This window comes from Podarcis gaigeae (genome assembly GCF_964106915.1).
Source record: "Podarcis gaigeae genome assembly, chromosome: 12".
In the NCBI taxonomy this organism is placed as follows: domain Eukaryota; kingdom Metazoa; phylum Chordata; class Lepidosauria; order Squamata; family Lacertidae; genus Podarcis; species Podarcis gaigeae.
In genome coordinates, this window is record NC_139688.1 from 18,043,663 (window position 1) to 18,066,395 (window position 22,733).

The 22,733-nt window shown below is 44.1% G+C and overlaps 1 protein-coding gene across 1 annotated transcript in view; it reads right to left on the reverse strand.

Annotated features, from left to right (window-relative positions):
* CCNY (cyclin Y) overlaps window positions 1–22,520 on the reverse strand; it is a 113,484-nt gene extending 90,964 nt beyond the window's left edge. Inside the window, exon 1 of the mRNA XM_083705113.1 lies at window positions 21,453–22,520. Within this exon, the coding sequence (XP_083561239.1) occupies window positions 21,453–21,606 (154 nt within the window). The 5' untranslated portion in view covers window positions 21,607–22,520. The remainder of the gene's footprint in view (window positions 1–21,452) is intronic.
* Between the last annotated feature and the right edge of the window lie 213 nt (window positions 22,521–22,733).

Genomic DNA, 22,733 nt, shown 5'->3' on the forward strand with positions numbered 1-22,733 from the left:
TATTATATGCTAGTAACCCCATGTTACTATAGGTAGTAAACCTTAAACCAGTATCAACAGCTTGCAAAACTGCTCACTTAAGCAACAAAACATTAGTTCTTCTGATGCCACATAATCACAAATTTTCAATTCGTTGTACTCAAGCCAAAGGGGAGAAAAATCTCTTCCACAGATTTGGTTCTCAAAACTCTGGAAAGGGAAACAGCAGACAGATCAATTCTCAGCTTATCCCTTGCAGGAGTCATGCAGAAAGAAGTATTTTCACCTGTCACTCTTTTCTCACCAGACTCTCTGACATTACCGCCGAGATGCACTTGTTTAGAGAAACGTGATGTGATAGGAGTTTATATGATTATGCATGGCATGGAGCAAGTGGATAGAGAAATAGAGAAAAGTTTTCCCCCTCTCTCCTAACACTAAAACTCAGGGGCATCCAATGTAGCTGAAAATTCAAAACAGATAAAGTACTGTAGGTACTTCTTCAAACAGTGCAAAGTTAAACTATGGAACTCACTCCCACAGGATGCAATCATGGCCACTAACTTTGGGTGGCTTTAAAATTCATGGAAGAAGACAAGGCTATCAACACCTACGAAGCACAATGGCTATGTTCTACTTTCATTAGCAGAGTCATTACACCTCTGAATACCTGCTGCTGGGGATCGCAGGTGGGCAGAGTGCTGTTGTGCTCATGGCCAGCTTGTGAGCTTCCAATAGGCAGTGGTCAGCCACTGTGAGTACAGGATGCTGGACCAGATGGGCCATTGGCCTGATCCAGCAGGCTCACCTTATCTTCTTATATCACACAGCCTTGAATGACTGCAGCTCCCTGCTTAGTCCGTACCTGGATTTGCCACTATGTAACATGCAAAGTAGTGCTCAGAGTTAATAGTGAATTGTTGAGCTGATAGTGATATTATTATTATTATTATTATTATTATTATTATTATTATTGTTATTATTTTCTGGGCGGCTTCCAACATATATAAAAACATAATAAAACATTACACATTAAAAAGCTTCCCTATACAGAGCTGCCTTCAGTTGTCTCCTGAAGGTAATCTAGTTATTCATCTCCTCAACATCTGATGGGAGAGCATTCCACCGGTGGGTACCACTACCAAGAAGGCCCTCTGCCTGGTTCCCTGCAGCTACACTTCTCACAGTGAGGGAACCGCCAGAAGGCCCTCAGTGCTGGATCTCAGCATGGGGTGGGTGGGAAGAGGAGGAGTTTAGAACAGGCTTCCTCAACCTCGGCCCTCCAGATGTTTTTTGGCCTACAACTCCCATGTTCCCTAGCTACCAGGACCAGTGGTCAGGGATGCTGGGAATTGTAGTCTCAAAACAACTGAAGGGCTGAGGTTGAGGAAGCCTGGTTTAGAACTTTAGTCTAAAATTTACTATTCCAAATCTTATAGAAAGAGATTGTCCATGCACTATGCTTTACTTAACACTCAAAAGTTTGCTTATCTTTCCAGAAGTTAGCATTTTTAATAGTTGTGCTGCCATCCCAATTTCAGTGCTTGTTACTTTTGACAGCCGGCCTGGCAATGGAAGCGTTCACCAACGAGCTTACGTGCTGCCATTCTGAATCAGCCACCAGAAACAAAACATGACATCATTTCCTTCCCTCCAACTTACAAAGACTAGAGTTTTATTCTTCAGTGATGAAATATGTGGCACAACATGCATGACTAAATCATTTGTTCAAAATTAACATGTGCAGCGATTAATCTGCCTGCTTCCTCGCATCCTTCTCAGACTTAATGACTGTGCATCAGATGGTGAAAAGAAATATCTGTAAACTCCATAAGCTATTCAGCTTGGACACCAAGAAGTCCATAAAATCAGTTCTGTTTCACACAAGACCTTTTAAATAAATTTTTTTTGCCATGCATGAAAATCATCTAAGTAACTATATAGACCCAATCATACGCAGAGCACGGGGGGGGGGGGGGGGGGAGGGGGGAAGTGAGGCAAATTCATCCTCTGAAAGATTAAACTCATCTGTGCTTATCTATGAAATCAGCTGCTACTGTACACAAATTGATGGATTGGAAAGAGGCATAATGCAATCTTGGGGATTAAAGAATGTGTTTGAGCTTTTAAGAAGGATGCTAACTTCCAGATAATTGATGGCATTAGCATTATTTATTGGGATTTCCCAGAAAATTAGAGTGCTTGAAGTTCTAAAAACAGGGAATCAAGTAAACAAGGGATCAAGTATTTTTAGAGAGAGTAGTCTGCAGAGCGGCTGGATTATGTAGCACAGCACTCTTCCAACTCCCTAGGTTGCAATGTGAATAAAGATACAGGTTTATAGCATCCTCCAGTGAGGAGGCCATGACTAATTCAACCTATACATATAACTTTGTTCCCCACACACCCAAATGTGCCAAATATCATTCCTTTGATATTCAACACACACACACACACACACACAGAGAGAGAGAGAGAGAGAGAGAGAGAGAGAGAGTTTCTTCCCACATCCTTTTTTTTTTTTTTTTTTTTTGCACAGAACCATTAGGTAATGGAAATTCTTCTCGTAAGAAGTGGGGGCTTTAAGCTCAATGTCACACTGGCGATTTTTTTTTTTAAGCAGGCCCATATGCCAAGAACGAAAAGTGCTCGTTCAGTAACGTTTACTTGTTGCTTTCCTATGCCAGTTACAGCATGGTTTAAATTGAAGGTAAAAACCTAACGAATACGTTCTCCACATATAACTGCATTACCAGCAGGTTTGCTGACCAAAGAAATGAAGCGAGGTGTGCTCTACCTGTGCATCTCTTTGCTGGATCAGGCCGGTTGTCAATCTAGTTCAGCATCCTGTTCTCACAGTGGCCAAACGGGTATTTGTGGGAACCCCAAAGCAGGACCTGAGTGCTGCAGTTCTGTCCCTGCATATGATTCTTTGCAACTGGTATATAGAAACATGCTCTCACAAGCAATGGATATACAACACAGCAATTATGGCAAGCGGCCACTATTCCCCCTATCCCCCCGCCCCCGTGAATCTGTCTAATCCATTCAGGTTGGTGGCAGCTACTAGATCTCGTGCGAGCAAATTCCAAAGTTCAGCTATACGTGCCTTGAACTACTTTCTTTGTCGGTCCTGAATCTGACAGGATTCCAGCTAAGGATGATTGCAAGAGAAGATAAGAGTGTCAAACATTTGAGGCAGGGGGGCGGGCTCCAAGCAATGTTGTAATGGTGCATCTGAAGTTTAGATGTGGTCAGGAATGGGTCCTAAAAGTTTTGCTTTGATTTCTTGGAATCCATATTATCTTGTGATGCCCTGCTCCTCCCATCCTTTGGACTGGAAAACCACGAGCCAGTGGGAGGAACAGAGAGAACAGAGGTGCAATATCACACTAAACAAGCTCTGTTTCCATGTTCTCCCTCACCTGGGATCAGATTTCTCTCCAGCAGCAAACCATTGTTTCCCGTTGCAGTTGAATGGCAAACAATGTTTCACGACTAAATCAGAAGTGAAAAGGAAAATCATTTAGACATTAGCCGGATTATTGTAAAAACTTGCAGTTTCTAAAACATATATAAAATAGATGAGGAAAAGAATAAATAGAGTCAACTGGGATATGCAGAAGAAGAAAGAGGATAAATTCACAGAACCGCTGAAAGAGAGGGAAGGAAGTCAAGGTTTGATATGTGAGAATTGTTTTTAAAAAATTGAAATGTTTGTTATAAATGAAAAATATAAATAAACTTATTTTTTAAAAAGAAGTAGTAAAAGGGAAAATCAAAGACCACATGAAAACAGTTTGGCATTATGTCTGAACCTATATATTTAAAAGGTGTACAGTTATACCTCGTGTTACGTTTGCTTCACATTGCGGCTTTTCAGGTTATGAACGTGGCAAACCCAGAAGTGTTTACTTCCGGGTTCACAGCACACACGCACATAGAAGCGCTCTATCGCGCTTAACGCGTGCACAGTAGCAGCGTTCTACTTACAGACTTTTCGGGCTGCGAATGGCACTCCAAAACGGATCGCGTTCGTAAGTAGAGGTGCCACTGTACGCTAATAGATTTCTCAGTGCCTTTCAAACTACAAATCTTGGAATCGCCAAAAGGAGGGAAAATTGCTTTTTTCCAGTGCAGTTCATAGCACTACAGTCCTACACAACTTGTGAACCACCGAGGCGAACAGAGAACACCCCCATCCACCTCCTTTATGAAGTTTTCAAGACTCCTGTCATCCATGGCTGCTGAGCCGCGCTCAGCTTGGTGAGTAACAAGTCATGCGCTCTATTTGGCAATAGTAGTAGAGATTTGAGAAAGTCCAGGTCAGGGCTCTCGCTTATGGGGTGACTGCGAGAATAGGATATATGCCAGGGGTGGGGAACTTCAGGCCTAGGGACCAAATATGGCCCCTACAGACCTCTCTATCCAGGCCTCATAACTCTTTCTGGGCTGCACACTCTTCCAAGCCGCATCTCTTACCAGCCCTGCTCTGTACCCTCCTTGCATGTTCTCCCTTGCTGGAATGTGTCCTTGAACTCTAATAAGACTTCTTACTTGTCTGGGTGGAGGATAAAGATAAGTGTGTGTGTGTGTGTGTGTGTGTGTGTGTGTAAAACTAGGTTACTACTCCATGAACTTTTAAGAAAAAAAACATGTAATTTCATCCAATGACAGATTTATCTGCTAAACGAGTTGATTCATAATGACATTAGCCTAACATTTTCATCTGCAGGGAATTCCCAGCCCTAAAAAGGTCTCCTGGGCCAACATTCCCCATATTAAGATGAACAAAACTATTCCTTCTGTCTTAACTGAAAACACCAAAGAAAAGTTCCCAACAGACCACAGCTTTATTTGATATGCAAAACAAGACTGCACTCTCTAACTTCTCATAAACATAGAGTTGTTCTTAGCATGCCAAGTTGTAGGAGAGAGTACAGGAGTGTGGTTTTATATTTGACCTCCTAAGATAAAGGGGTAGGATAAATATGCAGAGAACTAATAATAAAATACTCACAGGTATAGGAGGGTTTCAGCACATGCTCGTCTTGCTCAAATCAGGTTCCTCCTGCCTTCTACACCAGGGGTTACCAAACCACGGCCCACAAACCATCAGCGGTCTGCAAGCTTCACTCAGGTGGCCCTCAGTGTGCCTGTGAATGTACAGCTGAAGATGGGAGGTGGCACATCCATTGCACAAAACATTCAGTTTGATTTTTACTTGTATTCTTATTTCTTCTTATATTTCTTCTATTATATTAAGATTTTAATTGTGTGGAAATCATGCAGCATCTAACACGGACCATTACAATTGCTACAACAGGCAGAAAAATAATTAAGTGGTCCAGCAAGAACATAAGCAATTTTCAAGCGGTCTATGGGGTCAGGGTTTGGGGAACCACTGTTCTACATGATTGTAAAAGACAGTATTTTAAAACACAGATCTGCCACCTTCATATCTAATTTGGACCCAAATGAAACCCCAGCAACTCAGCTGACACTGAGTTGTCGCTTTTGCTAAAAGCCATCGGCAACAAATAGGGTCATAAACCAACAAACCTACGCATGCTGACTCAGAAGTACCCCTCTATTCAGAGTGATCTATGCACATGTAAGTGTGCATAGAACTGCATCCTTGAAGATTTTATTTTTCCCTGTGTTATTTCTTCAACAACTGCTCCAGCAATAAAAAAAGCATTGCAATTTCCATTTCTAGAACTGACCAAGGTGGGAGGGAGTCAAAGAAGGTTGACATTTATTTTTTTGGAAGCCGCCCAGAGTGGCTGGGGAGGCTCAGCCAGATGGGCGGGGTATAAATAATAATAAATTATTATTATTATTATTATTATTATTATTATTATTATTATTATTATCATCATCATCATTATATTTTTTGAAGCCAAGGCAATCTCTTGCTAGTTCATGCCAAGCGAAGGCAAAGCTATTCAGCAGCCTTTTACGCCATCATATCTTTCACCAGGTATTCCAAGCTAGCACACTGTATTCCAACCAAGGGTGGATTAGCCCAGCATGATTTACACAGGGAGAGATGCTTGTCAGAATGACTGCTAGCAACAGGAATGCTCATAACAGCAGGTGAGGCTCAGGAAGCAGCACAGGCAATTTGGGCAATTTCCCACAAAGGGCCTTGTTTCAACAATCATATGGAAGTTACCACTCTTGACACGTGCTGGGAGAAGCACACAGTGCAAAAGGGAGGAGGGAAAGCATGCTGCCATTTCCTGCAGACTATGCAGTTTAGTACTTTTCCTTCAGTTCAACAATCTCACAGAAAACTAAAAAGAACATGTCAGCAGCAGAAGACAACAGAGGCCAAAAGCAGCTTGCTCTTTGCCATTGGCGATCACAGTTTTGTGATGCCTTTGGAAGCCAAGCCCAACATTCTGGGTGCTTGCCCTTCCCTGCTGAAAGTGCCCCACACCAACACCAAAGCAGAAAAAGGGCCAGATCACCTCCGTAGCACAGTGGCCAAATCCCTCTCAGCCTTGTTTCCAACCATGGAGTGGGAAAGGGGTGGCGACGGCAGGACAGCTGCCAGAACAATTCCCACCCACTTCTCAGAAAGGAGGAAGGGGTTGTCCTGCTCACCAGACAAGACAGTGGCACACGGCCCATAGCGAGTGAAAAATGTGCCGCTGCTGCCACAAAAGACCAGTCGTCAGGTTCCACAGCTGCAATTCTGTCCATCTGATAATGTGGCGTTGCATCCCGAGGGTTGCTGGCCAGGAGGAAACAGTGGGTGTATCAAGCTGAAACATTTGGACCACGGCCCAGAACCTCCTGGTTTGGACAATCAGATGACACCAAACAGCCAATCCTGTGCCACTGAGTGATCAAAAGCTCACAGTTCTGTCCATTCTGTCCATGGAGGCAGTGAGACTTTCTTGGGCTCCATGATTACTTTCTTGGGCTCCATGATCACTGCAGATGGTGACAGCAGTCGCAAAATGAAAAGACACCTGCTTCTTGGGAGAAAAGCAATGACAAACCTAGACAGCATCTTAAAAAGCAGAGACATCACTTTGCCAACAAAGGTCCGTATAGTTAAAGCTATGGTTTTCCCAGTAATGATGTATGGAAGTGAGAGCTGGACCATAAAGAAGGCTGATCGCCGAAGAATTGATGCTTTTGCATTATGGTGCTTGAGGAGACTCTTGAGAGTCCCATGGACTGCAAGAAGATCAAACGTATCCCTTCTGAAGGAAATCAGCCCTGAGTGCTCACTGGAAGGACAGATCCTGAAGCTGAGGTTCCAATACTTTGGCCACCTCATGAGAAGACTCCCTGGAAAAGACCGTGATGTTGGGAAAGATGGAGGGCACAAGGAGAAGGGAACGACAGAGGACGAGATGGTTGGACAGTGTTCTCGAAGCTACCAGCATGAGTTTGACCAAACTGCAGGAGGCCGTGGAAGAAAGGAGTGGCTGGCATGCTCTGGTCCATGTGGTCACGAAGAGTCGGACACGACTAAACAATAAACAACAACATGGAATATATCACCAAAGGAGACCACCAGCTTCTCCCTATATGAACAAGCTACTAACTTGTCTTCTTTTCTGCCTTTTCCAAATGCTGCTAATAATTGTTATTATTATTTCTTGTACTCCGCCCATAAGACTGAGTTGCCCCAGCCACTCTGAGTGGCTTCCAACAGACTACAAAAAAAAGCCACAGCAAAAATCAAACATTAAAAGCTTCCTGAAACAGGGCTGCCTTCCGATGTCGGCGAAAAGTCATATAAAATAATAATTTATCTCCAGCAATGTTATTTGCCTGCTTGTGGCGCTGAACACCTGACAACCATGTACAAAAGTCAGAGGATCTGTGACAACGTGGAACAATCACAATTTTTGCACACCCCCTGAAATTGTGAAGAGACTGAGGAGGGAAGTCACTTGTCGTGTGCCAGGAAGGAACCAAACAAATGTATCTCCAAGCAAAAGTTATGAAACGGAGCTGTGCACCAACATCTCTTCATCTGGCACAACTCTCATAAATGTCAAAGGCGTTTTGCAAAGGAGGCATCCCTGATGGATTCTGTCCCAAGTGCACTGATGCAGGGCATCAAGAATCACACCTTGATTGGGTTCCTAAAATGCAAAACAAAAGCAGCAACAACAAGGAAGTGTTTTAACTAATCAAAACCTCTTAATTGCAATTCAAGAGGAAAAATTCCTGGGGATTTCTCTCAAGCTCATTTAGTATAATTGGTCAGTAAAGGGGTGTATGTATATTGTTAGCTGATTTTTGTTTCAGCATTAACCACACACACAAACATCACTACAGTTCAAATACCTCTAAGGAAAAATTACGACCAGCGGAGTGGATGGGGAGTCTCGTTGTTCAACTTGCCTCATTGACTGTAGGCATTAAAGGAGGTCAGTAAGTCATCTGTAGCGGGACTTGGAAGTTGTGTCGGCACACGCTGACCGGAGAGAGAATTCGCCAGGCAAGCTTCATTCAAACAAATGTGCTGCAGAACTATCTGGCAGACACAGACAGGGCTCTTACATGCAACGTCTAAATAACCATTTCCAAAATGACCATCAAAACAGTATGTAGCCTTGTACAGGGCAGCTTGGCTTGCACAAAGCTATACTCAGCTTTCTGAATGTGAATATTGTTTGTATTTTTTAAAAACACAGTGGTGGTGCAGGGAGGTGGGGAAAAATGAGAATGAAAAGCCCCGGGTAGTGTCACCCTGGAGCAGAAGACAAAATTATTCAGCTGATATGAACTCTAAAATACACAATTCCTTGAACGGGCCCAGAAATACAGAGAGTCTTTTCTGCTGGATAGGAACAATGCTCCTTAGTACAAAAGACGACAAATGGAGCTATATATTTATTTCAGCCCTGGCTTCCTACATTCAACCAAGAAACACTTTCATTTCCTTCCAAAAACAACAGGCAAAAAGCTGAAAATGACCCTGGGTGGAAGAGGTGGTAGATCAAACACACCAAGCATTCTTGTTTCTTTTCTAAATACCTGTGTATATTGTGGAATATTTACCTTGTCCTCTGTCTACAACTCTATCTGTATTTTTTGGCTTTGAGGCCAATGCTCCTGCTGAATGCAAAGACGATATGGTTTCCACCTACAGGGTTTACAGAAGAAAATACACATGGAAGGAGAAAGGAATGTTCAGTGGTAGGTCCCTTTTGACCAGGGGTCAGCAAACCTTTTCAGCCCCGGGGCCTTAGTTTGCCTACCCATGCTTTTGTCCACAAATTCAATCCCCAGCATCTCCAGGCAGGGCAGGGAAAGACACCCTTTCTGAAATCCTGAAGATCTGCTACCAGCCAGTGTAGATGATAATGACCAAGATAGACCCATTGTCTGACTTGGTATAAGACAGATCTCCTTGTTCCTATGCTACCATTATGGGATGATAGGTATTCATTATGCGTACTAGGAAAGCAGCAGAAGACATAGAAAAGGTAAGCCCAGAAAGGTCAGGCGAAGGGAGACTTTCTTAACAGGCTTTGCAATCATCTGATATCTTGCCTAAAGGTAAAGGTAAAGGGACCCCTGACCATTAGGTCCAGTCGCAGACGACTCTGGGGTTGCGGCACTCATCTCGCTTTACTGGCTGAGGAGCCGGCATACAGCTTTCGGGTCATGTGGCCAGCATGACTAAGCCGCTTCTGGCGAACCAGAGCAGCGCATGGAAACGCCGTTTACCTTCCCGCCGGAGCAGTACCTATTTATCTACTTGCACTTCGTGCTTTCAAACTTCTAGGTTGGCAGGAGCTGGGACCCAGCAACGGGAGCTCACCCCGTCACGGGGATTCGAACCGCCGACCTTCTGATCAGCAAGCCCTAGGCTCTGTGGTTTAACCCACAGCGCCACCCACGTCCCAATAACTTGCCTACCTATTTGGTATTTTCAGCTCACACTTAATGCTACTGTTTAGTTCAAGGCAGCACACGGTGCTGAGGGGGTTTTGTGTTTATTGTACACTCTGATCCACCCGGCCACTATCGGCCTCACCTCACCAAAAACTCAAGGCGCCATTTCTTGCCCTACTGCGGCTGTAGAGACCGATGCTGGAGAGACATGTTTTGTTGCAGCCGGGGCAAACAAAGGTGTCTGGTTCTGCTGCTGCAGATGCACCATGGCTTTTCTTCTCTCTGCGCTCCTCCCAGAAGTCATTCCTCCTCTGCACACTGCTATGAATCCTCTCTAAGGATTCTTAAAATCACATGTTTCTTGAAGGAAGAGGTCCCAAAGAATTCTGCTCTGTATTCTGCTCTGGTCAGACCTCACCTGGAGTACTGTGTCCAGTTCTGGGCACCACAGTTCAAGAAGGACACTGACAAACTGGAACGTGTCCAGAGGAGGGCAACCAAAATGGTCAAAGGCCTGGAAACGATGCCTTATGAGGAACGGCTAAGGGAGCTGGGCATGTTTAGCCTGGAGAAGAGGAGGTTAAGGGGTGATATGATAGCCATGTTCAAATATATAAAAGGATGTCACATAGAGGAGGGAGAAAGGTTGTTTTCTGCTGCTCCAGAGAAGCGGACACGGAGCAATGGATCCAAACTACAAGAAAGAAGATTCCACCTAAACATGAGGAAGAACTTCCTGACAGTAAGAGCTGTTCGACAGTGGAATTTGCTGCCAAGGAGAGTGGTGGAGTCTCCTTCTTTGGAGGTCTTTAAGCAGAGGCTTGACAACCATATGTCAGGAGTGCTCTGATGGTGTTTCCTGCTTGGCAGGGGGTTGGACTCGATGGCCCTTGTGGTCTCTTCCAACTCTATGATTCTAAGGCAATGCCAGGCTTACAGGAAAGAGCACAGCAGAAAGCAGGAGTGGGAGAAGGCAACCAAAAGGAGACTAAGGGGAGAGGATGCGGTTATCCAGACCATAACCAAGGCCTGATGCTGACACTGTGCTGTAGCCAACTAACTCCTACTCAGAGTAGCCCCCCCAATGAATACACCTAAGTTCTCTGTGTTCAATGGGTCTACTCTGAGTAGGACTAAGCATGGATACAACTCATTGTCCTCATAGTGGGGATAGACCTGCATCCTCATTCTTTAACCTTTAGAAGGGACAATCACATACAGTCATACCTCAGGTTACAGACGCTTCAGGTTGTGCGTTTTTGGGTTACGGACGTGCCAAAACCCGGAAGTACTGGAACGGGTTACTTCCGGGTTTCGGAGCTCGCGCATGCACAGAAGTGCTAAATCATGCTTTGTGCATGAGCAGAAGCACTGAATCGTGACCCGCGCGTGCGCAGACCCGGCGCTGTGGGTTGCAAACGTACCTCCCGCACGGATCACGTTTGCAACCCGAGCGTCCACTGTACTCTCAGCTGCAAGGCTCACTCCCAGCATTCACCAGTCAGTTCATGCCCTTTCCTCTGTGATCCCCAGAAGGTGAAACAATCACCAGGTTAAGGCAATTTCTGGGTGCCAGAACTACACATCCACCACTTAGCGCCAACAGCAGCTGCTTGTTCATCTAAGTGCCAGCTACTTTCACTAACTAAGTAACGCGAAAATCAGTCTCGCAGTTTACTTGAGCAGGAGAAGAGGAAGGAGACATGTGACACAATTATTAGACAGCCGCCATCAAGGGTGAGGGGGAAGTCACAAATCATGCCCCTGGCCCAACCTGGCCCTCACAGTCGTCACATTCTCTAAAGAAGAGAGAATTGGCAATTACTGTCAGGGCCAAAGGGTAGGTTGCTACTTTCAGCAAGTACACTGTCAAGGTATACTGGGCACAAAGCCTCAATTTCACTGTACATTTCCTGCTGGACATATCTGACAGCAATTCCTTCCTTGCTGGTACACAAAGATAGTACATTGCGATTTATGGCACATATTATTTTTCTGATTGATCTGGAATGTTTATGAGGTAGGCTTACAGGTGGGAACTCGGAGGGTCTACCTTTCTGTGTGTGGATAAATGAAATTATATATATGATTGAAATATAAATTATTATTATTATTATTATTATTATTATTATTATTATTATTATTAAATGTGATAAAGGCCCCTTATAGTTATTTTCCCCCCTCCTTTCTCTTTTCTTTTCTCTTTCATTGCTTGGGTTTCTTAAAATTTTTGTTATTTGGTTTGCTTTTTATTGTATTTATTGAAAACTTTCAATAAAAATGCTTATTTTAAAAATGAAGCGTTTGTGAACTACTACACATCACAGTAGCATCAGTATAAAACAAGAGTGGTAGACAATAATAAAAATAAAACAAGAACAGATAGAATAGTTCTTTAAAAAAGAAAAAAAGAAAATACTGCCTGCAAGTAAACTCATTCTTCTGAGAAAGCCTGTGAAAATAAAAAATAAAAAGTTTTTAGCATCTGACAAAATGCATACAGTGTTGGAATCTAACTTCAACAGGCACTCTGTTCCATAGGATAGCTGAAGGACCTTGCACAAGCTGCCATGAAATGAACCTCTGGGGCATGCAGCTCCACAAGGACGACCCCTTGTAGATGATAGCAGTGGACAGGAAGGTATATAGACACTGACGTCATTCCTCAGATACCCTAGTCCTACGTTGTTTAGGGCTTTATACGGCAACAGTAAAACCTTAAAACTTGGCTCAGTAGCGTAATAGCAGCCAGTGTAGTTCCCTCAGTACTGAGGTGATGTGTTAACAGAAGACAACCCCAGCCATATTCACAAAACACTGCACAGTCACACATCAAAAAGCTTCAAAGGGAGAAAAAAGGAACATGTCTATTTAGAACTCCCAAGCACAAGAAGCCCCTGGGCACAGCCATATTTGTTTACACATGGAGGCCATTTTTTTTTTTTTAAGGTTGAGCATAAATAGTACTGTAAGTGTAGCGGCTGGACCTGGCACTAGGAAAGCAGTCAAGGAGTTGAGCCCAGTATACCAGCAGATGAACTGAGTGATGTTACTTCATGAATATGCACTCTCTGGTGGGAGCTCCCAAGTAGGGAGACTGTGTGCCATAGATCCCAGTTGAAAACAGAATGCTATAGCAAAATGTGAGGTAAGTGGGATCTGTAAAAGAGAAGAAAGCAGAGTCTTCTCATGTAATCCTTATGACTGGAAATAAAAACACCCATTATGCATTATGCTAACTTTATTGTAGAGATAATGAATTTAGGTAGATTTTTTTTAAAAAAGTTATAGAATGTTAATTCTCTTAATGAGGGGTTGCTAGGTAGTGACAGCAGTCATGAAATTAAAAGACGCCTGCTTCTTGGGAGAAAAGCAATGACAAACCTAGACAGCATCTTAAAAAGCAGAGACATCACCTTGCCAACAAAGGTCCGTATAGTTAAAGCTATGGTTTCCCCAGTAGTCATGTATGGAAGTGAGAGCTGCACTATAAAGAAGGCTAATCTCCGAAGAATTGATGCTTTTGAAATATGGTGCTGGAGGAGACTCTTGAGAGTCCCATGGACTGCAAGAAGATCAAACCTATCCATTCTGAAGGAAATCACCCCTGAGTGCTCACTGGAAGGACAGATTGTGAAGCTGAGACTCCAGTATTTTGGCCACCTCATGAGAAGAGAAGACTCCCTGGAAAAGACCCTGATGTTGGGATATATTGAGGGCACAAGGAGAAGGGGACGACAGAGGACGAGATGGTGGGACAGTGTTCTCAAAGCTACCAACATGAGTTTGACCAAACTGCGGGAGGCAGTGGAAGACAGGAGTGCCTGGCGTGCTCTGGTCCATGGGGTCACGAAGAGTCGGACACAACTAAACAACAACAAAGGGTGGCAGAGGGGAATAACTGGGATAATTGGAGATAATAAATGCGCATCAGCAAAAAGGGGGACAGTGGGACATGTGGTGAGGAACATTCCTTTAAAGTCACTATCAAGGCTGTAATGAAACCTACAATGTTGTTTCTGTCTCTTCTAGCTCAGGTACAGGCGAGGAGGCTGAGAAAAGGGTCTGTCACTGGAGCTCCCAATGGATTCTTATTCCTACTTAAAATTATTTTTAAAAAACCACTACTCCAACATAAAGGAGGGAGGAAAGCATCAATTTTGCCTTCTTTACATTCTCAATGACCTTGCCCAGAGCAAAATGCAAAGTATCTACAGAGAAAGTGAATACACTTTAATCTGCGCATGCAAGTTCATGTACTAACAGAAATGAAGGAGAAATTTTTCCCTACCCATCTTTTTAAAAAAAACACAGGTAAGCAAAAGTCACTGTTAGGTCCTGCAACACAAAATGGATATAGCTAGAAAGGAAATTAGTAATTGATTCCAAATCTAAATTGGCTTTCAAGCTACAGAGTCCTCTCTTATTATCTTCCTCTAACTTAGCAAGAGAGCTTGATGCAACATGGCAGAATTGTGTGTTCAAACATCTACATTTACCATAAAGATTTCCAGAACTCATGCAAAGGGATAGAGACAGAGACACCACATATTCTGTTACTGATTATTTGGAAATTGTGAAGAGGTCAGAGGAATGCAAGAACAACTTGCTAACAGACACCCAAACCCATAAATTGCTGAATCAGTAATGCACAAGGGAAACTTTGCAGGGAAACAAATGAACTTTGATCTGGTTCCTTCACCCACTTCACTCTTCAACTTCCCTGTTCTCTCCACAATGACACTGCTGCACCTGGAAAAATGCAACTATATGCCATCATATATAATCCTTTTTATGCAAACTACATAATGATGAACAGCGGAGGAGTACACTGAATAGCCACTTAAATATTTGCTACTCACTCTTTCTGGCATACACCACGTATCCTCATTAACTAACAAGACTAGCAAGGAGTTAATAATCCCTCTTTAAAAAGGAGCAGGACTCTTCAGTTATACTTTGCTTTACTGCTGCATCCTCCAGGAATGAAAGCTGAGTTTTAAGTTGGTGAAGGTCTTCGCTCTCAAAGCTATTGTTGTATGAGCAGCTTTACAACCACAGGGCCAGAACACTGCCTTCCAAAGTGGCTTTCTAGCGCCTTCCTGCACTTGACATTTAAGTGGCAATATATGCCAGAAACATTTCAATTTCTACACATTTACTCTTTACACAGTAGCAAGCTTCAAATATGTAATACAGCTGGTTTTTAAATGAAAAATGAATAAATTATGCATGTGATTTAAATTTACACCCATACAATGTGCCATGAATTAAGACCACTTTCACAGCTCAGTACAATCCAAGGCATAATTTTGTACTTTTTTATTATAAACCAATGGCAAATAAGCATATACAAAAAAATTCCTTGGCTGTTTATCAAAGTGAAAAGAATGGCAAGGTCTTGGCAGCCAGCACCACTCTGCCACGCCAAGCACTGAATCCAGAAGGGTTTTAAGAGACAAGAGTTTATAATGAGATGTGCAAACAGAAAAGTTTCTGGCCACCATTACTACTAAGCTCCCAAGACAACATCTCATGTATGGTAAGATCAATAGGAGAAATTGTGCTATGTCTGCGGAATGACCACACAAGCATATCACACAACATAGGTGGAGCACTCAGTTCAATATCAACTATAATATATAAATTTCAGCGATCACATCTGGATGGCATGGTAAGCCATAAACCATGGTTTGTTGTGAATAAGCAGATAGTGCATGGTGCCAACCACAATCCTCCTCTGGTGTAACCAGGAACAACAAACCATTGGTTACTGGGACATCAAAATCAATCCTCATAGCTGGTTTCTCTCCAAACCAATCATGATCTGAAAAGGCTACCTTTGGTTTCCCCCTGGAAGAAACAACCACAATCACTAGTCCAAATGCAATACTAACCCAAGGCTTATGGTTTATTACCCTGCTTGCGCAAAGAAATGAGTGCAGCAGGAGCACTCAGCAGCATGAATTAGCATGGTACTCATTCCCATAGATAAGCCACATGGCTTCCCTTGTCGTCCCAATACAGCCAATGTGCAAGCCTTTTAACAAAGTATGATCACTTATACATTTTCAAGTAATCTTATGTCTAGTTATTAAAAATGACTGATATGCCAACTTCCTTACACCTTGTCTGCATATGCCTTGCCCAGACCTCTAACTGAATAATACACTAGACATACAATTTATCAGAATTCATTCAATCGTCAACTGCAAGGAAATACCAAAAAAAGTATCAGCAACGCTGAAAGGCTCACATTCCAGATGACGAAATCACTCTAAAGTTTGTGTGTACTGTATATATATAAGAGGAAGATTATACTGTAGCAATACTTTGAAAAACTATAAATATTTTGATTCCTTAACAATGCACTCCATCCTTAGCAGCACATGCACTATTCCACAGACTCAATGGAGCTCTATGGGTATGCGTCCTGAATATGTTGCGACCCAATCTAACTGAACGTTCCTTTTTATTAAATTTTCTTTAAGCAAGCCATGCAAAGACTGCAAAACAATCTGTCTGCTGCTCTGAAACCCTGAGTCTTTTGCATACAGTTCGACAAACCTAAAAGCTCTTGTACAATTCTGCCTTTGATCAAAAAATTTCCCACATACTTGGTTAAAGAAAATAAACTGCCCTTGTCTAGCAAATAAATCATGTTGAAAAACAATCCCCAGTCAAGAGTTCTCCCACCATGCACAGAAAATTTAACACGCGATTGACATGACATACAAAGGAGGTCTGAATGGATTTTATTAGTGGCCCAGTTATATGGGATGCAGATTTCTGATCTGGAATTGACAGTGCAAGATGTGCTCTAGCAGTACTGTGTTAGTGTTTCATTCCAAGCATGAGGGAGGAAAACATTGCATCAGAGCTGAAATTATTATGCTATTAATATTCAAACCCACCCCACAAACAGCATCTGGCATTGTTATATGGCTACAATATCCTGGATCAGCATGTGACGTGAGTGCGAACATCACAGATAACGACAGTTATAGCAGTGCAGAAATCATGGCATCTAATCTTAAATGCTAATTTGCCAGTGCTTCAGCTAATAGGATTGTGTTGCAAGAGCATTTTAAGGATAAGATGATGCTTTAGCTGGTTCTTAACAGCATTAATCCCCTAATTAATGAAATTTATAAAACAGTTGCTTTTAGCAAAAAGTAGAGAGGGCCTGCATTTGTTGAGCGCAACCAGCTGTTACACTCGCCACAAAAAGGTCTTAATGGTGGCAAATATCACTTAACGGCTAAAGCATGATTAATGTATTATACATTTGATGTTAGGTGCTGTGAGCCCAGTTTTGGCCGGGGAGGGCAGGAAATAAATTATTATTATTATTATTATTATTATTATTATTATTATTATTATTATTATTATTATTGAACCGGGGCGGGCGGGTGTCATAAATTCAACATAAACTGAACCCTGAACATTACGGTCAAGAAGTAATCTTTTTCTTCAACAGCCAGTGATAAAGAGTAACTTCAGTAAAAGGGCAAGGCCAGACAAATTCCTCCACTGTGAGAATGTGCGGGATTTTTGAAGTTTCAAGTTGTAAACAATTAAAGACATGCAAGAATTATGGTGTCGGTCTTTTCAAGAAATGGCATGAGAGAGAGGATTTGTTTTATTGCATGCTGGAATCATTCTAACCATCTCCAACTAGGAAATCGCCAATAGTTATGACTGCAAAATTAAAGATACACAGTGCTATATGCCTGTATGAGAGACAAAGATTTATTTCCCTTCCATCCTTTGATCCACACCAAACCTTGAGGTACTGAACCTGAAACAATTTTGTTGGTATCTAATTCAGAGAAGCAATGCAAATAATTAACAAAAAAGACACATGGTTATATATATTCTTATATATCAGAAAATATTCGTATATTGCTGAGCTATCAAAGTCCAACAAATACCAACATTTCTTTCGATCTATTTGACACATATTACATTGCTTATCTACTGGGGTTAATAGTCCCACATATAAACACACCTGAATAACTCATTAACTGAGTAGAGAGCTCAGGCTAGGCCACACCCTCACCTCTGCTTTCATTCAAAATGAACCCTGTGAACACTCTGGCTTTCAGCCAGGGGTCAAATCAAGTCAAGTGTAGATTATTTCGCAAAAAGAAATCTTACACAAAACAATTATTTTTTAGAACTGTCATTTTACCTTGAAAAGGTACAAAATAAATACCACACAGCACTGAGCACATCTTGTCAGATGGTCAGATTTTCCCCCCCTATTAGCGTGTCATAAAATGCACTCATTGCTAACCTGGCCACTTCTGACGTTACAACATAAGAATTAATCACTCTGAGGGCATTAGGAATGCTCATCAGCTACTCATCTGTGGCCCCCAAAAAGTCTAATAATAATAATAATAATAATGTGTTTTAAATGTCTCAACTTTAGCCAACATCCACACACTATTAAGAAACAATAGCCTATTTATGAAATATTTCAAATCAAACCAATGCACATGGGGAAATAATGTGTTGAAATAAAATATGGTGTATGAAAAAGTTGAAGCTACCAGTTTTGCTTTTTTAAAAAAAAAAAGAGAAACACATGTGTGGATGGACACACTTTTAAAAGAACTGACAAGATTCCAATTAACTCATACAAAGGACACCCACTTGACAGGCAAGTCAGGATTTCCCAGACACTTTTCAAATAGCTCTCTGACTCTAGCACAAGTGTTATTAATCCATTATACCAATGTCTTGTCAACCCATGCAGGGGAAGGCATCAGTAAAGACTGCCACAGAAGACACTTGCCCAGTATCTGTAACTGTCTACATTTCTCAGTGAAATTTAGCACAAACCAGCACAAACCAGAACAATTATCCCATGATACTAATTCAGATCCGATGGACCGCAGCTTGTTTCTGAAACTGAATATAGACAGATTCTTAAGGCTATGGTTTGTATCCAGCACTAGTCATACTTAAAATAAACCCAGTTAATGAGTAGAAGCCAGAACAAAAGTTAACGAAGATGACTAACTTAGGTCTATTGCTTTCAATGAGTCTACTCTTGAGTAGTTAGTTGGTCACAACCCTACCAATTTGATTGAACTTGGGACGCCTGTATATTGCAAGAACCCGTATATGTCCACAACATGTTGTGAAGCCCAAAAGGATAGCATTCTTAAATATTACAGGTTTTCCGACAGATATACATCCTTTAAAAGGTGGGGGGGGGGGCGAGAACCCAGATTTTCCTGTTGGACTATGCCCCATAAAAGGCAACACAAAAATGAGTGAAATTTGTTGCCTAGGAACACACTGCACCTTAAACAAAAAGTAACTATGGGATTTTGGGAGGGGGGGTTGAGAGGCTTTCCCTTCTAGAGTATGAGGAAAAATACTGACGGGCCCCAAAAGCCGTCCCCCAGAGTGTCATGATAACATCCAAAAGCTTCTTCCATCAAAAGCAAGAGCAACATATGCTAGCATTTCCCACAACAGAATGACAGTGATGCTCACATGTGGATGGATGAACAGCATGAGGTAAAATAAAAAAAACAAAAACAAGAAAACCCCACAGTATTTTGACACTGCCACTTTCAAATGAAAGTGCCGGAGGCATGAGCTACACGAGAGGAAAAAATAAAATTTCAGTCAGTAATGAGATGGAGGGAGGAAAGGCACACCCATCCCTTTCCTACCCCACTAAAACAGTCTTCCCCAACCTAGTGCCCTTCATCATGGGAGTTGTAGTCCAAAAACCAGCAAAGTGCACCAGCTTAAGGGATAAATTAGGCTACCCTAGAAACACACCCTGAGAACCATCTCAGTGTCCATGGGACCACAACAGGATTTTCAAGGTCGTCCTCAGTTTCTCTTCACAAAAAGGAAGTCAGGGGGGAAAGACCTAGAGCTGCCCCTTCTCTTCCCTTCAAATACTGGCTATTTCTCTTAGTAACTCAAGGTCACACACATTCCTCTGTGAACTGGAGTTGGGAAACAACTTCCCTTCTTACATTAAACACTTGAGAAGATTGGGTAATGGGCAGAAATTCCAACATTGTCCCAAGACCTCTTGCTCACAGACTGAAGGGTTAGTTCTCTTCCCCCTTGGTATGGTGGCAGAGCAAAAACTGTGACCCTCCAGATGTTTAGACTCCGATTCCCATCAGCCCATAGCTGTCAACTTTCCCCTTTTTTAAAGGGAAATTTCCTTATTCTGAATAGAAAAGGGGGAAGTTGACAGCTATGCATCAGCCCCTGCCAGTACAGCCAATGGTCAAACATGGTCGTAGCTGTGGTAAAGCTGCATCTATGGTGCATGGGGAAAGAATGTGCCTACCTCGTGCCACCCTAGAAGTTGTAGGTTTTGTTTATGAAGTAAGGTTGGCCTAGCACAACGTACCACAAAACTGCACCATCCAGTTCTGGCTAAGGTAAGCCTAGCTTCACCAAGAAAATTAGAAGGGTGAGGTGAGAGGCATTTTCCCTTCGCAACTCTGCTGAAGAGACCAAGGGAAGTGACCTGGACCCCAGGCAAATTGTGGGACCTGCTCCGTGACAATTGCTTCAAGAAAGTCTTTGAGCACAGCTATGTCCTCCCCGCGCACAGCTCTCAACAAGATAACATGGCTCCAGCGCTGACCCCCACACAAAAAGCACAAGCAGCATGTGGAGACTCACTAGTAGCCCATGAGGAAATATATTTTTTTAAACCAAGGCATATTTCTTAGGTTGGAAATTTGAAAAATGGTCCACATCTGCCATCAGGATTTCAGGAGCTAGAAGAGACATATTGCCCCAGATGGCCTATTCCACCATGGCTGGGCCATTCTATCTACTACCAACTGCTCTGTGGCAGGAAGGATCCTGGGTACTTTTTATATGTTGGTGCTGTTTACTGTGATTAAAAAACAACAAACCATCACAAGCTGCCTAGGAAGGCTTTGCATCCTGAATATAAATACATGCAGTAAATAAACAGAACTAAAACGATGCGAAGGCCTTAAACCTCTAACTCTTTGGTGGCCTCTGCTAAAGGATCCTTGAGACACCCAGCATTGTCCCAAATCAAGCCCTTTCCCCAAGGCTCTGTCATTAGGCAAGGGAGGCATATTTTGCTACCTGAGGTGGGGGGCAGGTGAAGAAAAAATATCAAAATGCAATCCTCTTATGCAACTGACAATCTGCAACCCTTAATAGAACCTCCAAAATCTGACACCTCAGGTGGCTTTCTCCTCATCACGCTTAACGGCAGAGCCCGCCCAAAGAGCAATCAGCACATGCTCAGAGGCTACCGCTCGCTTAACACACACCCACACCCAAAACATGCTCAGGAGCGCTCTTCCGCATTCCTTCTTCCGGGATGCCGATCTCTAGCTTGCAAAGAATCGAATTGCAAAGAGAGAAAGACCGCTCCCAGGCTCAAGTTTTTATTAAGCCGTCTTTGGAATGTTGCTTGTTGCCTGACGCGTGCAGGGAGGCTTTCCCACGTGCATGAAGGTGGGGAATCTCTCTCTCTCTTTTCCCACATCCACGCCGCAAAATCCGGGGTCTCGCGCGGTTGTGGGCGGCGGGGGGGGGGATCGGGGGTCTCTCCTTACCGTCGATGTTCTCCCTGTCGCTGATGTGCTGCAGGTTGCATCCCGTGTCCTCCCGGCTCAGCTCGGTGTCGGGGCGGTAGGACTCCAGCCGGGAATGGGCATTCCTCCGCAGCTTGGGGCTGGACGACACGCAGCATGAGGTCGTGTTCCCCATCTCCGCCGCCCGTGGAAAGAGAAGGAAGGAAGGAAGGAAGGAAAAAGAAGGGAAGGAAGGGTGATGGTAGTGGAGGAGGAGGAGGAGGAGGGAGGCAGCAGTCACCAGCGACGTCGAGAAGCCATCAGCGTGCTGGGAAACGGCAAGCGCCGCTGCGGGGCAAGACGACGGTGGCGGCGGCAGCAAGCGAGGCTCCCGCCGGCCGCGCTCCCCGGCGGCTGCTGGTGTGCCCCGAGGCTCATGCAAGCCGCCTTGCCCCGCCGCGCGGCTCAGTCCTCGTGCCCAGGCAGGCGCTGCTGCAAAGCCGGGCTATGCCTCTGCTGCTGCTGCTGCAGAACCGCAGCCCCATTGCCCTCCGCCGCCCCGCCGCCTCTTCTTCCTCTTCCCAGCAGCAGCGGCAGGAGGGGCGGGCTGGCGGTGGCGGCAACACCGCAGCCTTTTCTCCCCCGCCAGCGAACAGAAGCAGCAGCGGCAGCAGCAGCAGCAGCGAACCCCGAGGCTGCCTTTTGCAAAAAGGAAAAAAAAGAAGCGGGGGGAAGAAAAGGGGGAAAACGGTTCCGGTTCAAGTGGGTGGGAACGCCGGGCTTGCTCGCTCTCGCTGCTGCTGCTGCCAGACAAACAGGGCAGGCAGGCGGGCGTCTGTTTCTTTAAGCAGCAGCAGCGCCTCTTCTGCTCGCTCCTCCCGTCGGGGGAAGCCCGGCCCGGCCGCAGCCGAGCGCGAGAGGGAGGGGATCCCAGCCGCGGGCGGAGGGAAAAGCCCCCTGCACGGCAAGGAGCGGGAGAGCCGGCCGCGGCCAGAGACAGCACCGCCTTCCTCCTTTCTGCCGGCTGCCCTGGAAGGAAACGGGCCGGAGGCTCCTCCGCGGCCGGGATCCTCCTCTGCGTGGCTCCGCTGTAGGAGGTCTTCTGCTCTGCTTTCGCTTTCCTCCCCCCTCCCCGAGCTTAGTTTTGGAAGTGACAAGCTGAGGGGCTGGGATAACCCGCGCCCCTTCTGGTTTAGGGGTTAGGAGGGCCCGATCCGAAAGACGCTGCTAGGGAACAAGGGCTTGTGTTCGAGTCTCGGCACCACCAGTGCCCCAGATGGATGTAAAGGGTGGCTTCCAGCGGGGGCGGGGGGGGGCTTTATT